Source organism: Onychomys torridus, chromosome 9 (assembly GCF_903995425.1).
Source record: "Onychomys torridus chromosome 9, mOncTor1.1, whole genome shotgun sequence".
Lineage (NCBI taxonomy): Eukaryota > Metazoa > Chordata > Mammalia > Rodentia > Cricetidae > Onychomys > Onychomys torridus.
The window spans coordinates 37,860,324-37,875,709 of NC_050451.1; the positions used below are offsets into that span (position 1 = coordinate 37,860,324).

Here is a 15,386-nt window from a genome sequence, read left to right on the forward strand (position 1 = left end):
CTCCTAACCAGGCTGTAACAGACACCCGATGAGCACCTGTAAACACAAGCTGCTCCTCTCTCAGGACCTAAGCATGGGCTTAGTTAGCACAGGCACCAGCTTCCATAGTTTTCCATCTCCTCTCAGAAACGCCTCTTTCCCAAGCCAACTCCACATAGATGTCTTGGTAAAACATTCTGGGGCTTAGTTTTACTTACTTTCACTCCTTCATGTCCATGATTTTCTACTGTCCTTTGAAGTACTCACAAAAACCTGTCTAGCAATGGCTGAGTCAGACTCTTTTTCTGGGACAGTTTAAACTCATTACCTTCCCCCAGCACAGGGGACAGGATGTTCAGGCATCCCATCAGCAACCAGTGCTGCAGAAACTCAGGGCTCCCTCATCTCCCCGTGGTGTCTTCCCTAAAACATCAAAGCACTCAATGCTATTTCTAATCAACTCTGCAGCTAGATCAAGCCCACCTGCAAGTGCACAGAACCAGCTCTCCTGGCCATACGGTTCAATGTATCTGCACATTCTGCATGGAGAACCCTTAAATCAAAGGCTTTGGAGAAGTAATCCACCAGGTACTACAGCTTCTAGTCTGTCCCTTCACTGGACACACAGGGTATATTTCAACAACACAGCATGAAGAAAAAGGTTATTGGGCAGCAACCTCTTAATCTGTGAGCTTGTGTTCACGAATCACTTCTAGAACTTGTGAACTCCTTTAAAGCAGCTTACAAGGCAGTGCACAGGCTTTAGAGGGCAGGCTCCAAGACAGCAGCCACCTTCTATCAAGCAAGTTTTCAACTCTGGAGGTCATCAGAGCCACCCAGAGCAGCCCAAGAGGGGATGCCATGGATTGGAGCTGACAGCAGTATGGAAATCTACAGTAAGTGTAGACAAACTTTTCTCAACAGAGCAATATGGTGTAGCTGCAAGCCTAGGGTAGATCCTAGACTTCTCTGGCCCCAAATTTCCAAATGGTCATGAGGTCACTTTCATAATGTGTTACAGTCCACTGCTTTATGACATGTTTTTGTTTTAAAGTTTAGAAACCTGTTAGAATGAGCTGATTAAAATTTTATGCATGTGCATGTTCAGCATACTGTGCAGCATCAGAAGGTTGGGACACCTGCCTGAGCATCACAGGAGGCTACTGGGGAAATGTCGAGTCAATGTTAAGTAACTACTTCTGGTGCTGCTGCTGAACCCAAGACCTGGAGAATGCAAGCACGTCAGGGCTTCCTTCTCCCTGAAGATCCATACCTATATATCATGCTACCTTGCTGCTCTAGCTATCCAGCACATCCATTACCACACAAGCACTTCATGAGAGTAAGGACCTTCCAAGGAGGCTTTGATACCATCACACACCACTATAAAGTAACTGGTCTGAAGGAGAAGGGATTCATAGATATGATAGGGACTCTGAACTTTATAGACTAGTTATGGTAGTTTGAATGAGAATGGCCCCCTAGGCTCATTATGTTTGAATATTTAGTTTCCAGTTGGTAGAAATGTTTAGGAAGGATTAGGAGGTGTGGCTCAGAGGTTGGCTTTGAGGCTTAAAAAGCTTCCTGCCATTCCCACAGAACTCTCAGCTTGCTGCTTGCATGCCTTTGTTCTGCCAGCATGGACGTTAGCCCTCTGGAACCGTAAGCCTAATTAAATGTGTTCTTTTATAAGCTGTCTTGGTATTGTGTTTATCACAGCAACAAAAAGTAACTCAGACACTAATCTTGAGAAATAAATGTTTCTAAGGATATGACTTCTTAGAGGGCATAAAATTCAACAGCCACCTATGATAACATGTACAGCATTTTTCTATCATGTGAAACCAGTACAGACTTTATAGACATTAATTCACTACAGGGCAAAAGCTATGGTTTCATGTTCCTGCATGAGTTACTGAATATTATAAGGCAGTCCCAAGTCAGACTCTGCCCTTCCTGACTGCTCCTGCAAAACAGCAAATGTGTCCCAGTGTTTAGTTTTCATGGTGTTAGGGATCAAGTCGAGAGCTGAAGGCTGCAAAGCACTAAGTGAACCTATATATCATGCTACCTTGCATCCCAGCCCTTCCTTTTTAGACCGAGACAGTAAGTTACTGAAGACTTCTACAAAAGTCCCTTATGCAAACATCATACTGAGACAAGCAAGCAAGCAGAGGCTTTGCTTCCCTGTACAGATAATCTGAGATACGGGCTGTGCACGGCTCAGATGAGGAGAGAGAAGGCTAGTGAATTTCAGGCCAACCTGGGCTACAAAGCAACACCCTTTCTCAATAAAGAAATAAATCTGAAGAATGAAATGCTCTAAAACCATAACTATTTTGTTTTTGTTGTTTTTCAGACAGGGTCTCACTATGTAGCACTGGCTGTCCTATAACTTGATGTATAAACCAGGTTGGCCTCAAGAGATCTGCCTCTGCCAGAGTGCTGAGATTATGTATGTATGTCACCACACCCAGCCTTAAAATCCAGAACATTTCAAGGGCTGACATGATGCTACAATGTTAACTCTACACTTGGCTTGTTATCAAAGTCAAGATGCAGGCACACTAAAAACACTGTATGAAGTTACCTCCAGGAGACATGTATAAGGTACATATGAAATACAGATGAATTTCATGTTTAGAGGGTCTCAACACTACAACAGCTCATTTCACACACACACACACACACACACACACACACACACACACACACACACACACACACGCACGCACGCACACTCACTCTTCCAAAAGTGAAAGATATCTGAAATCCAAAAAGGCATTTCAAATTAGGGATCTGATATTCTCAATCCACTATAACTCTTTGGCGTCACTGATAGCCTGTGGTGGTCAACACAGTCAATTTGACAGGATCAAGTAAGTATCATAGGAGACAAACCTCTGGGTGTGTTTGTCAGTTTCCAGACTAAGTTAACTGAACTGGGGACCACCTTGAGTGTGGGCAGCACATTTCTTGGGTTGGTTCCCAGACTGAACAGAGAGCATGCTAAAGATCAGCATTCATATCCCTTCTTCCTGACTGGATGCCATGTGCCCCACTGCCTCAGGAGCCTGCAGCCATGACTTCCCTGCCTGGACGGACTGTGCCTCCAACTGTGAGCCACATAAACCCTTCCTTCCTTAAAGAAGGTGCTTCTGCTATGGGTTCAGTCAGAGCAGTGAGAAAATTCACCAGCTCCTGTCCCATCCCTGCCTCTTTCATTATTCCTCCAGCTCACTGACTCTATGAAACTCACTCAGACCTCTCCCTGGGGCTGAGGGAGGGGGAAGTACTTACTTTTCTTCATTTCTTCATTTCCTTTACAGATTGTTTGTCTCAGCTGTTCAATCCTCATCTTGCACGACATTATTTTCCATCTCTTAAAAAGTATGCAACAAATGTCACAAACGTTAGTCTCATGGGATTATCTAGAGGGAATTCCTGCTTAGTTTCAGGTCTATCTTAGGAGACCTAAGTGAAGAAAACGCTATTCTAACTACATTGATTATAACTGTATGGTGGATTACAGAGGGAAAGTGTTTTTCTGGTTCAATACAGTAGCTGCTGGGAAATTAACAAGAAAGAAATCGATTCAGTTCTTTCCCACGTGTTAGAGCACAGAGGAAAATGCTTCTAAACTTTCCCTACCAAGTACATAGTTACCCACCAGCCTGGCTAAGCTGGTGTGATGGTATATAAGTCGAATCTTAGCACTCGGGAGATAGAGATACAAGGTTCAGGATTTCAAGGCCACCCTGGCCTACATAAGGCCCTGTTTCAAACCCATGAAAATACAATACATGACATAAAGGTTCATTTCCCCATACTATCCACATGTCATGGCTAGTGGTGACTGCACAGACAGTAGATTAGAGTGTCTGTGTCATCACAAAGACCAACTGAGTTCCATTCTCCATGCTGGCTCCTGAGGCATATTGCAAATCAAATTTCCTGAGATGACTAGGAAAATTCCACAAACCATGAAGCTGCCTCTTTACATTAGCAGAACAGTAGTCAGGTACAACTTTTCCCTAGTGAATAAAGCATCAAAGCTTATAGGAACTCTGCCTGGTTTGAATGAGAAAATGCTGTGAATGTGTTGCTCTGATTGGTTAATAAATAAAGTGCTGATTGGCCAGTTGCCAAGCAGGAAGTATAGGCGGGACAAAGAGAGAGGAGAATTCTGGGAACAGGAGGGCTGAGTCAGGAGACACTGCCAGCTTCCATGAGAAGCAACATGTAAAGATACCGGTAAGCCACGAGCCACGGTGTAGATTAATAGAAATGGGTTAATTTAAGATATAAGAACTAGATAACAAGAAGCCTGAACCATTAGGCCAAACAGTTTAAATAATATAAGAGCCTGTGTGTTTATTTGGGTCTGGTTGCTGCGGGCCCAGGAGGGACTAAAGATAACTCCAGCTACAAGAAATGGCCCCCACAGATTCATAGTTTGAACATCTGGTCCCTAGTTGGTAGAACTATTTGGAAAGGTTAGATGTGGCCTTGTTGGGGGAGGTGTGTCATTGAAGGCAGGATTAGAGGTTTCAAATGCCTCCCAGAACCAACACCTCGCATCTTCCACTCCTTCCCACCCCCCCCCCCCCCCCCCCCGCCTTGTGGTTGTGGATTAAGATGTGAACTCTCTCAGTGTTCCTTCGATCCCCACAATAGACTCCTTATGATCTGAAACATTAAACCAAATTAAGTGCTTCCTTTCATAAGTTGCCTTGGTCATGGTGTTTTGTCACAGCAATCACAATTATTTTCTATTGTCTTCCTATGTGTGAGTAATTAAAAGTCTAAAATAAAGTACTTACAGTGTTAACATTTATATAAGTAGTCCAATGACACAAGGTACAGAACAGTGGCAGGGTTTTGATTTGGTTTAATTTTCATTTATTTTAAATATTGGTGGCGCATGGAGCTGGGGGGAATCAATGGACCACGGAAGTCAGAGGACAACTCTTGTGACACAGATCCTCTCCTCACTTTTATGTGGATTCTGATGTGGAACTCATGAGGGTCATGACTTGTGCAGCAAGTCCTTTACCTGCTGGGCTATCTTGCCCACTCCACTGGTCTTAATGTGCCCCCGCCCCCAATCCTGAAGCAGCTGGCCTGATGGAAAGCTGGAATGGCCTTTTGAAGGCACAGTTACAGGGCCAATGATGTGGCAGCAGCATGGAGGGCTGGGGCAGGGCTCTCCAGAAGGTAGTATGTGCTTTGAATCAGCTTCCAATATACAGCACAATTTTTGCCGCAGCCAGGATCCAGGGTCCAGGAATCAAGTGGTGGAAAGGGAATGAATGGTCCCTCTCTCACTCCTAGTGACCAAAGTTTTGCTTCCTGTTCCCATGTTCTCCTGGCCTAGAAATTTTCGTTCCAGAATGGGGGGGTGCCCCTGCCAGGAGACACAACAAACATTTCACTGAACTAGAAGCTCAGACTTCTCCCTGACCACCTTGGGCTTCTGATGCCCTTAATCCAACGGGCTAAGAAAAAGGAATAACAGTGTTAGGAGAGGTGATTGATCCAGATTCCAAAGGGTAAATTGGATTGCTTCTCCACCGTAGAGGTGCAAGAGATCCTTCAGGATGGAATGCAGGAGATCCTTCAGTTGTATCTTGGTGCTACCATATCCTATGACTGAAGTCAATGGGAAACTACAATAATTCAATCCAAGTAAGTCACAGACCCTAAGGAATGAAGGTGTGGGTAACTCTCCAGGAAAAGAGCCAATACTTGCTGAGGTGCTTGCTGAAGGTGGAGGAAATACAGAATGGGTAGTAGAGGAAGGTAGTCATAAATACCGGGTAAGGCCATTTGACTAATTGCAATAATGTGAGTTATAACTGAAATGTGTGTTTCTGTTGTATTTTGTTAAGAACATGCTTGTACAGATATTTTCTTTCCTTGGTTTCTGTATATGGAACGTAACATCAATTGAGATATATCAGTGCTTATCATATTTAAGTTATGAGATACTAAAAGAATGTCCCTTGTGAACTGCCACCTATTCTAAAATATATAACATGCCTGCAGTTGTATGTGGGCTATTTATATCATGCTAGGATAATTATGACCTGGTTATTGTTTTCAACTGAAAATTAAGTAGGACATAAGCAGATACGATTGTGTGTCAAGATGACAAGAGGTGGTGGACTAATGATGGCTATTCTTGGCTATCGACTTGACTCCATCTGGAATTAACTCAAAACCCAAGCAGCTGGGCACATATGTGAGGGATATTTAGTTAACTAGACTATTTGAGGTTAGAAGACCCATCCTAAATCTGGGCCCGACCTCATGGCAGCCTATATGAAGGATATGGGAAAATGCTTTTGCTTTTTGCCTGCTTGCCCTCATTCTCACTGGCAAGTTCATCTACCCTGCTGCTGAGACATCCCGTCACTGGCTTTAGCACCTACTTCTTTGGGATTCCAACATCTACTGAAGCCCAGCTGACACATCCAGCCTCCTGGACTGAGCAACTACTAGATTCTTGGACTTTCTGTGGGGAGACAGCCATTGTCAAACTAGTTGTACCACAGCCTGTAAGCCACTAATAAGTTCCCCTTCTACATATATACATATGTATACTTGTTCTATCATTTCTGTTCCTTTAGAGAATCTGAATACACCTGCCCCTATTTTTATCTTGAGAAACCTATTCTATTATATAATCCAGCCTGGCCTTGAACTCATGATTCTCCTGCCTTAGCCTCTCCGATGTACATCTCTAAGTTAGGCTGAAGATCCTATAGAAAAGTGTGTATGTTATAAGGATTTTTAAAGATTCTTCATTGAACATCTTAATTATAATATTCACAGCATGAGTTACTTCCATCATAAATATTCTTTAAGTGTCATAAAAATTATACATGATACCTTATCCTTTAAAAAACTTAGGACAGAGCAGACAAAAGGAAATCTGACTGTTGTATGGAGTCCGTCCTCCTCGTCAGGGACAAGCTCTTCCTTTATAAGGCTGAGTCAGCCCAGAGCCTTGTGAATGCTCAGCCTGCAGTCCTCCACCAGAATACCCACAGTGCTAATGCCAGACCTCCCTGTGTACAGTATATTTAAAATATACAAACAAAGGAATGATATTCCCTTACCTTTTTTTCATTAAAAATTTCATCTCAGACATAGTTCCTTTTGGACACATGTCTACTAACCACATTTTTTATATCATTAAAAATCAAACTGCCATACTAACTGGACACAATTATGGGATTTGCTACGATACCTCAATACATGAATACCAAAGCAGCTCCACAGGCCATGGGTTCTTCTCAGCTCCTGAACCTAGAGCATTCATTTATTAACTTTGCAGTGGTGCTACAGTTTGCTACCCATACCTCTCTGTCTGTATATATTTCTTAGCAGAAACTTGCTGAGCACACAAGTCCTCTGAAGAACTGCAGACTACCCCAAGTCAAGTATATCTCCGTGATGCTGCCAACAGGGAATGAAGGTGTCAGAGTCCTGTCAAAGTCCCTAATTTACACGTTTGTGTTCCTCTTCTCAGTTCAGTAGTTAATTTTGTTTAACGTACAAGACTTTTAAATTAGTTTATTATGTTAAATACTTGCTTCTGTGGCTTCTAAAGGTCCTACCAACACCAAATTATGTAAGTCCACTACTATATTCCTTTTTTGTGTTACAAGCTGCAAGAAGTCCCAGCTGGCTTCATGTTCCAATCCTCCTATCTTCAGCTCAAGTATGGGATTTCATGCACACATCACCACGCCCAGCTCTTCCTGATTCTTTAGTATTTTACATGTAATCATTAACTTATCTGCACAGGTGTTTATTGTGAGTAATTTCTGCAAAATGGATGATCTATTTGGTTCTGTATTACTATGTCAAGAGCAAACTAGTATAATTATCCTTTATGATGGTTGTATAATTTAATCGCCTATCCTATTTGGTATATCTCAATGTAATAGTTTAGAAGGCCACACTACAAATATACTTAAACAGCACACTGTCAAATGTGATGAAAAACTAAATCAAAGCATCATTCAGTTCTACCTTAACTTAGAAGCATGTAGCCTCATGCATGAAGACTATTTGCTTCAACACTCCTTGGAACTTACCAACTGATCTGTTAGCCGTTTTCCTTCCATCGCTTTTAGTACTCTGTATGGAAAAGAGACAGGGTGAAGCTTTGAATAAGAACCTTACAAAGCTCAAAAGATACAAATAAATCTTTAAAAAGTTGTTATGTTCATGGTGTTTTGCCTCCATGTGTATACCTGGTGCCTAAGAAAGCCTGAAGAGGACATCAGATCAATCTCCTAAAACTGGAGTTACAGATGCTTGGGAGCTGCCATGTGGGTGCTGGAAACCAGAGGCCTCCGGAAGAGCAGCCAGGGCTCATAAAAGCCGAGCCATCTTTCCCCGCTTCCTCTCCCTTCTGTTTTCAATACTGGCTGTTGCTATGTGCCCAAGCTAGCCTGGAATGCAGCCTTCTGATTATAGGTGCACATTGCCTGGCTAATGAATCAACTTTTTAAGGTGAGTGCTTGGAAAAACCTGGAAATATCAAAGTGGGTCTTAACACATTATTTTACAAATTCTTTATTCCTTACAATTGCTCATTTCTTTCTTTTTTACCTGTAACATTACCAAGAGACATAATCCTCAGACATAATCAGTAATTTCTATGAGTCATAATCAATAATAATGACAACCATAAAATAATTCATAATCTTAAAACACAATGATTTGTTCTCAGAGAAAGGGCAAAGACAATGCCTCTGCATAATTTGTCCCAGGAATGAAGTACTCTGAGAAAAAAAGATTCTGTGATATGCTATGAGATGTCTTTCTGTATGCTCAGAATATGTGTTGCTCCCATTGCCTAATAAATAAAGCTGTTTTGGCCTATGGCAAGAATGCTTACAGCCAGGCAGGAAATCCAAGAGAGATACAGAAGAAAGGTGGAGTCAGAGGCGACGCTAGCCACCACCCAAGGAGCAACAAGATGCCAGCAGACTGGTAACACCACAGCTACATGGCAACATATAGATGAACAGACATGGGTTAATTTAAGATGAAAGAGCGAGCAAGAAGCCTGAACCACGGGCCATACAGTTTGTAATTAATATAAGCCTCTGTGTGCTTACTTGGGACTGAGCAGGACAGAGGAAAACTTCTGTCTACAATGCCAGAATAAGCTAGAGAAACTGCTGGGTCAAATATACTCAGGCAGGCTTTTAAGAAGCATGTTTTTTTCCTTAGGAGGAGCTCATTGTGGAAATCACTGGCATATGTATCAGTTGTCTTCACCAGTAAAGATATTTCCATATTGGTCTGGTTTGGGAAGGACTGGCAGAGGGCCTCAAGTGATGGGAAGACATGCAGGAGAAGAGAAGCCCTTAAAGGCGGAGCCACTGCTCCAGTCCTTTGTTTTTCTTTTGTTTTCACTATTGGTGGTGGGGTCCTATGGGAACCACCTCTGTGAATGCTAACTTGGGTCTCACAAAGCTGAGCAGGGCCAACACTCCTTACTGTGGGAAAGACTCCAGGTCTTGGGCCAAAATTTTCTAGAAACCTGATATTCTCTCCTGCTTTGCTTCTCTCAGACACTCTCCCTTTCCCCACACTTTCAAAGTCTGATGCTCCACCCACTGAGTTATCAGGGTGTTTCCCAACACTTCAAAAGATAGTCTGCTAAATGAGCTGGCAACTCACATATCTGCACACCACAGCAACAAATTAAACTAAGTGGCTAAAGACAGCCTCTACAAATTAAAGTATAAAAACTCACTCTTTCTGAAATTCTTCTTGCTTGCTCTTAAGCTGGCTTAGCCTTTTCTTCTTGTCAATAAACCTGTAAGAAAAAAATCCTGGTTTATTTACATGCTCCCCTTCCGCTGGCAAGTTTAATGAGACGCCTACTGATTCCTGAGCTGATCACTTCTGCAAACTCCCGTGCAAAATGCCCATATCCTGAAAATAAACACTTTCACAATAGTGTGCCCACAGCTGGGTTTGTTTGTTTGTTTGAGATACAGTTTCTCTGTAACAGTCCTGGCTGTCCTCAACTCAGATGCACCTGCCTCTGCCACCCCAGTGCTGGAATTAAAGGTGTGTGCCACCACTGCCCGGTGTTCCCTTCCTTCTTTAGCTGAGGACCGAACCCAGGGCCTTGTGCTTGCTAGGCAAGTGCTCTACCACTGAGCTAAATCCCCCACCTCCTTCCTTTTTTAATAGAATATGAAATTATAAATGTTCCCTCTCAGCAGCGTTTCAGTTGCAGCCCACAAGTTCTGATAAGGCATATTTTTTTTATTATCGTTTAGTTTAAAACTTCTTTGCCCCATAATTATTTAGAAATGTCATCATGGTTTCCATATTTGTAGCCATTTTTAGGTAGCTTCTTACTACTGTGTTCTTTGTTTGGTTGGTTTTTGAGACAGGATGTCACACATAGCCCTGATTGGCCTGGAACTCACAACAGAGCTCTATCTGCCTCTGTCTCCCAAGTGCTGGGATTAAGACTTATTACTATTTTCTAATTTAATATTATTATAGTCACAGACTATACTCCATGAGATTTCAAGATCTGTATTTGTTCTGTCTGTGAAAGTTCCATGTACATTTGAAAGAATGTTTCTACAGCCACTGGGTACAATGTATGTAACTGTCAGCCAGTTGACAGTGGCTGATAGTATCTCTCAGATCTTCTTGATATGTGTTGTTCAGTATGGTGGCCCCCTGACACACGCAGCTGCTGGACAACTGTGGCTTGTTATGCAATTAGGATTTAAGGATGAAAGTATGGCTAACATCACGCAATCAATTAGGAAATGAGCAAACAGCAGCTAACATGGTGTGGTGTCCAAGAACAGGTTTTGGGTATCTCCTGAAATCCCAACATAAACAAAAACATGGAACAGAACCACCATCATGGAAAAAAAAAAAATCAACCCAGATAAATAACTCTCTCTAAAATACTATTTTTATAATGCTCATGTTTAACACGTGCTAGATATTTACCTCTAAATGGACAGGATAACATGATTCAATCATGACCTTATGTAGGACTGAAAATGTACAACATATACTAAACAAATGAGCAAAGGCAGTAACTTTATACATGACAAGTTAAATAACTCCTCAGAATAGCCCATCACTACAGAAATCCTCACTGGACAGCACTACAGTGTCCAGTAATAATGATGGCAACTGCATGGAGCAGTTCAGAAACCAAACCCACGAGACTCAGCAATTAAGCAGACATTTACCACAAGCCTGCAACACAGAACAAGCATCCTCCAGAGTTCTGAGAACTGCTATTCTACAGCACGTGTGTCCTCATGCGTTCCCTGCCTTGCAGTAAGATACACATGGTAGTGCATGCCTGTAATCCTGTACTCAGGAGACTGAGGCAGGAGCATCCTAAGTTCCAATCTAGCTTGGAAGAGAAGGTAAGATTTGGGGAGGGGAGACTGAAACTAGAGTGGAATTTACTTTGACCTCAACAGAGGCAATAGTAACTTATATTCAAACTCCCAAGGCCCTCAAACAAGACAGAAAGCTGGCATGGAGGATAAAATCTTGCTTCCATGAGCTATGAAAGTGAGAGAGCAGACAGATCTAACCAGAAAGTCTAAATTATGCTGGTTGAGTCTCACGGCCTTCTTGGAAAAGGTAATGGGAACAAACCACCACTCCAACAACGAAACCTTAGCATATAGACAACAACAGGAATAAAGAACCAAAGATAACAATAAGAAGCCAACTGATACTTTATGAATTATGTTATCTTTCATGAAAGAAATTCAAAATAGGTGGTGCTAAAAGAACAAAGCGGGCGGGCAGCTGTACCAACACATTAGGGGTAGATAGGAAGGGTTATGGCTGCTTGGCACTTGCTCATCCGTACACTCACTCATTCTCCACATCCTCTACTCCATTGCTCAAAGATATGGATTTATGCCACCATCCTATGCTTTCTCAATATGGTTTCCAAGAAAGAAGTAAAAGGAAAAATAATCACCACACTCAATAAAATCGGATTGGTTTCTCTTTTATCTTAAAGTAGGGTGTGAGAGGATGGATTCATATTTTATGCACTGTTTTGCAAGTTGGTTAGTGTCACACATTATCTTGTTATCTCTCCCATTGCAAACATACCAAGATCTATCTCATTCTTCACTGCTGGCTAGCATAAAGCTACTCACACAGCCCTTATTGACGGAAACACTGGCTCCCAAAGGCTCACTACTACCAGTAACAGGACAGATGCACACCACAGTGCAGTCTTTTTATTTTCTGAGAAATTCTTACAAATGAGACAAGATGCTGGTCAAAGAATGTTCATATGCAAAATTTCCTCTAGAACATTTCACAAATGTATCACCTCCGTAAGCGCGGGTAATGGGGCCATTCTGACTTCCCCAGTTCTGAACATGTGTCTTTGCAGTCCTCTTGGCTTGTTTTACCTGCCTATACTTCACTGTCAAAGGCTGGGCATCTTCAGAGCCAGCTGGCATCTTGTTCTTCTGCTGTTCTCTGTCAACACCCTTCATCCATTTTCTACCATCTTTTGCCTTTAAAGATTATTACCACAGAAATTAGGTATTTTTCTTTCACTCATGGTGAAATCATGCTTTTCTTACTCTGTTTTCTTACTGCTTGTGAAAACTCTGTCATACTCTTTTGTTATTGTTTAATGACTCAAGCTGTGTTGTTTTCTAAAATGAATCTGCCAGTGAACTTTGTTTTCCCTCCCAAATTAAAAATGCCTATTTTTGAGACAAAGTCTCACTGAATAGCCCTGGCTTGACTTGAACTCACTATGGGGTCCAAGCTCTGAACTCAGAGAAATCCATCTGTTTCTGAGTGCTGGGATTAAAGGTGTGGACTACCACACTTGGTGTAAAATGATTTCTAAAGCCAAGTGTGGTAGTACAGGCATATATTCTCAGACTCAGATATTCATTACATTCCTCCTTACTTACATTTTTAGAGTACATTCCTTTAAAAGAAATAATTCCTTTCAATTGACTGTTGTTTCTTAAATTCTTCCACAATTTTGTGACTTTTTCCCATTAAAATGTGTGTCTTACCACTGTGAAGAGACACTATGACCAAGGCAACTCATAAAAGAAAAAGCATTTAATTGGGGACTTGCTTATAGTTTCAGAGGCTTACTTAGTCCAAGAACACCATGGTGGCATGCAAGCAGGCATGATACCGGAGAAGTAGCTGAGAACTACATCCTGATTCTCAGGTAGCAAGCAGAGAAAGACACTGGGGCATGGGCTTTTTTTTAAAACCTTAAAACCTACCTCTAGTGACACACCTCCTCCAACAAGGCCACACCTCCTAACCCTGCCCTGACAGCTCTTCGCCTGGGAAGTAAGCATGCAAATATAGGCGTGTATGGAGCCGGTCTCATTGGAACCACCACACCATCTTTCAAATCAACTGTCAAGGAGGAGAGGGGCATTCACATAGAACTCAGTGTGGCATGTGGTCACGCCAGCTCTGAACTCCAGCAACTTCCTGAGTGTGATAGCCTTCACACTGAGGTATGAGGATGACTGAAAAATACCTGTTAGGGAGGGCAGGCACTACAGGCAAAGGAAATTCCGCTACACGAAAAATTACTTTGTCCCATGCCAATGCCTTTCAACCAACAAGGCAGCCAGCTAAGACAGGACTGTAACTGCTGTAAGGGGCACTAATTAGGAGAAGCTCCTCATTCCACTGATCCCTGTCACAATCATGCGCAAGTGAGTACATCTACCCTCATGTCAGACCAGTCACATAGCTCTGTCCCATGTTTCCAGAGAAACCAGACTCCATGATCAACCTGTACTGTTAATTTGGTACTAGGGACAATTAGCAGTGAGCAACACCTACCACTTACTGAGCCCTCACTGTGTTCTAGGCCTTTAGGAAAATCACAAGTCCTTCAATCTGCCCCAAGTCCTTGTCCTCATCCTGGGGCTAAACTTAGACTCTAGGATTACCACAACACAGAAGTCTGAGATATGCAACTGACGAACTTTTTATTTATTTATTTTTTCCTCAAAGGGACAAAAGACTGTAACCTTTTGAACAAGTAACCAACAGCCTTAAATCTCAAAACCAGTTAATTTAGTGCAAAGAACCAAGGAACCAAACTAGACTTGAGTAAAGATTTACATCTGAAGATTCAACTATAGTCTGTTATAGTAGCAAAATGTTAGGAACAATTTTAATGTCCAATAGGAAGTTCAAATGATACTATGCTGCCATAAATATTAAATTTTGCTTTTTGTTTGTTTGTTTTGTTTTTTGAGACAGGGTTTCTCTGTGTAGTTTTGTTGCCTGTCCTGGATGTTGCCAGGCTGGCCTCGAACTCACAGGGATCCACCTGGCTCTGCCGCACAAGTGCTGGGATTAAAGGCATGCGCCACTGCCACTGCCACCACCACCACCACGGGGCTAACATTAAAATATTTTATAGTCGGAAATATCACGCACATATGACCACAACACCACCTGTGCATACACACATATACACACACACACACACACACACACACACACACACACACACACTCACACTCTTCTAGAAGAGCACACTGGATCCCCAGAACTGGAATTACAGGCAGTTTGTGACTCACCATGTAGTGCTGGAACAGAATAGGGTCCTAAGCAAGAGCAGCAGTGCTCTTAACCCTAATCATTTCCCTTTAATACTGGAGGAACATATACTATTCAATAATTAAAATTACTCATGCTTCCCTTTTGAGGCTGACACACACTATACTATACACACACCCACATAATTCCTCCAAAGTCCTTAGCTTCTTTGAGCAATTACACTCTCTAGGTTCCTTAAACTAGGGAAGCGGAGTGAGAGTTAGCGCTTTCTGGTCAACGGGAAGGAACTTTCCTCATCCCTAATTTCAACACGTGCTAGAGGCCTTCATGACGACTTTTGGCTCCAGAAATAAGGCAGTGAGCCATCGAAGGCAAGTCAGAGAGCAAAGCAACCTCTCGGCGTATTACCAAAGCTTCACTGAGAAGGGAACTAAATTCTCTTTTTAAAATTCTCTTATTTTTTTCTTCCTTCCTTCTTTCTTCCTTCCTTTTTTTTTTTTTTTTAAATGCATGTATGTCTGTACACCCTGTGCACCCAGTCCCCAGGGAAATCCAGCAGAGGGCCTCTAGAATGGAGCTAGGTTGTGAGCTACCATGTGGTGCTGGAAATCAAGCCTGGATCTTCTAGAAGAGCAACCAATGCTCATAACCAATGAGTGGTCTCTAGCCCCTCAAACTAAATATTTCTTAAACTGTGATCTAACATGGTAACAGTTAAACGATTACTAGCCATCAAAGTTTCTTTTAATTTTTTGTTTCTTCTTTTATGTTGGAAATTGAACCCAGAG

At 42.2% G+C, this 15,386-nt stretch overlaps 1 protein-coding gene across 1 annotated transcript in view; it reads right to left on the bottom strand.

Moving 5' to 3' along the window:
- Window positions 1-15,386, bottom strand: part of Atg14 (autophagy related 14) — a 41,625-nt gene that overhangs the window by 17,794 nt on the left and 8,445 nt on the right. The window contains exons 2-4 of the mRNA XM_036199714.1: window positions 9,764-9,826; window positions 8,088-8,130; window positions 3,280-3,361 (exon numbers count right to left, since the gene is read on the bottom strand). Of these exons, the coding sequence (XP_036055607.1) occupies window positions 3,280-3,361; window positions 8,088-8,130; window positions 9,764-9,826 (188 nt within the window). The remainder of the gene's footprint in view (window positions 1-3,279; window positions 3,362-8,087; window positions 8,131-9,763; window positions 9,827-15,386) is intronic.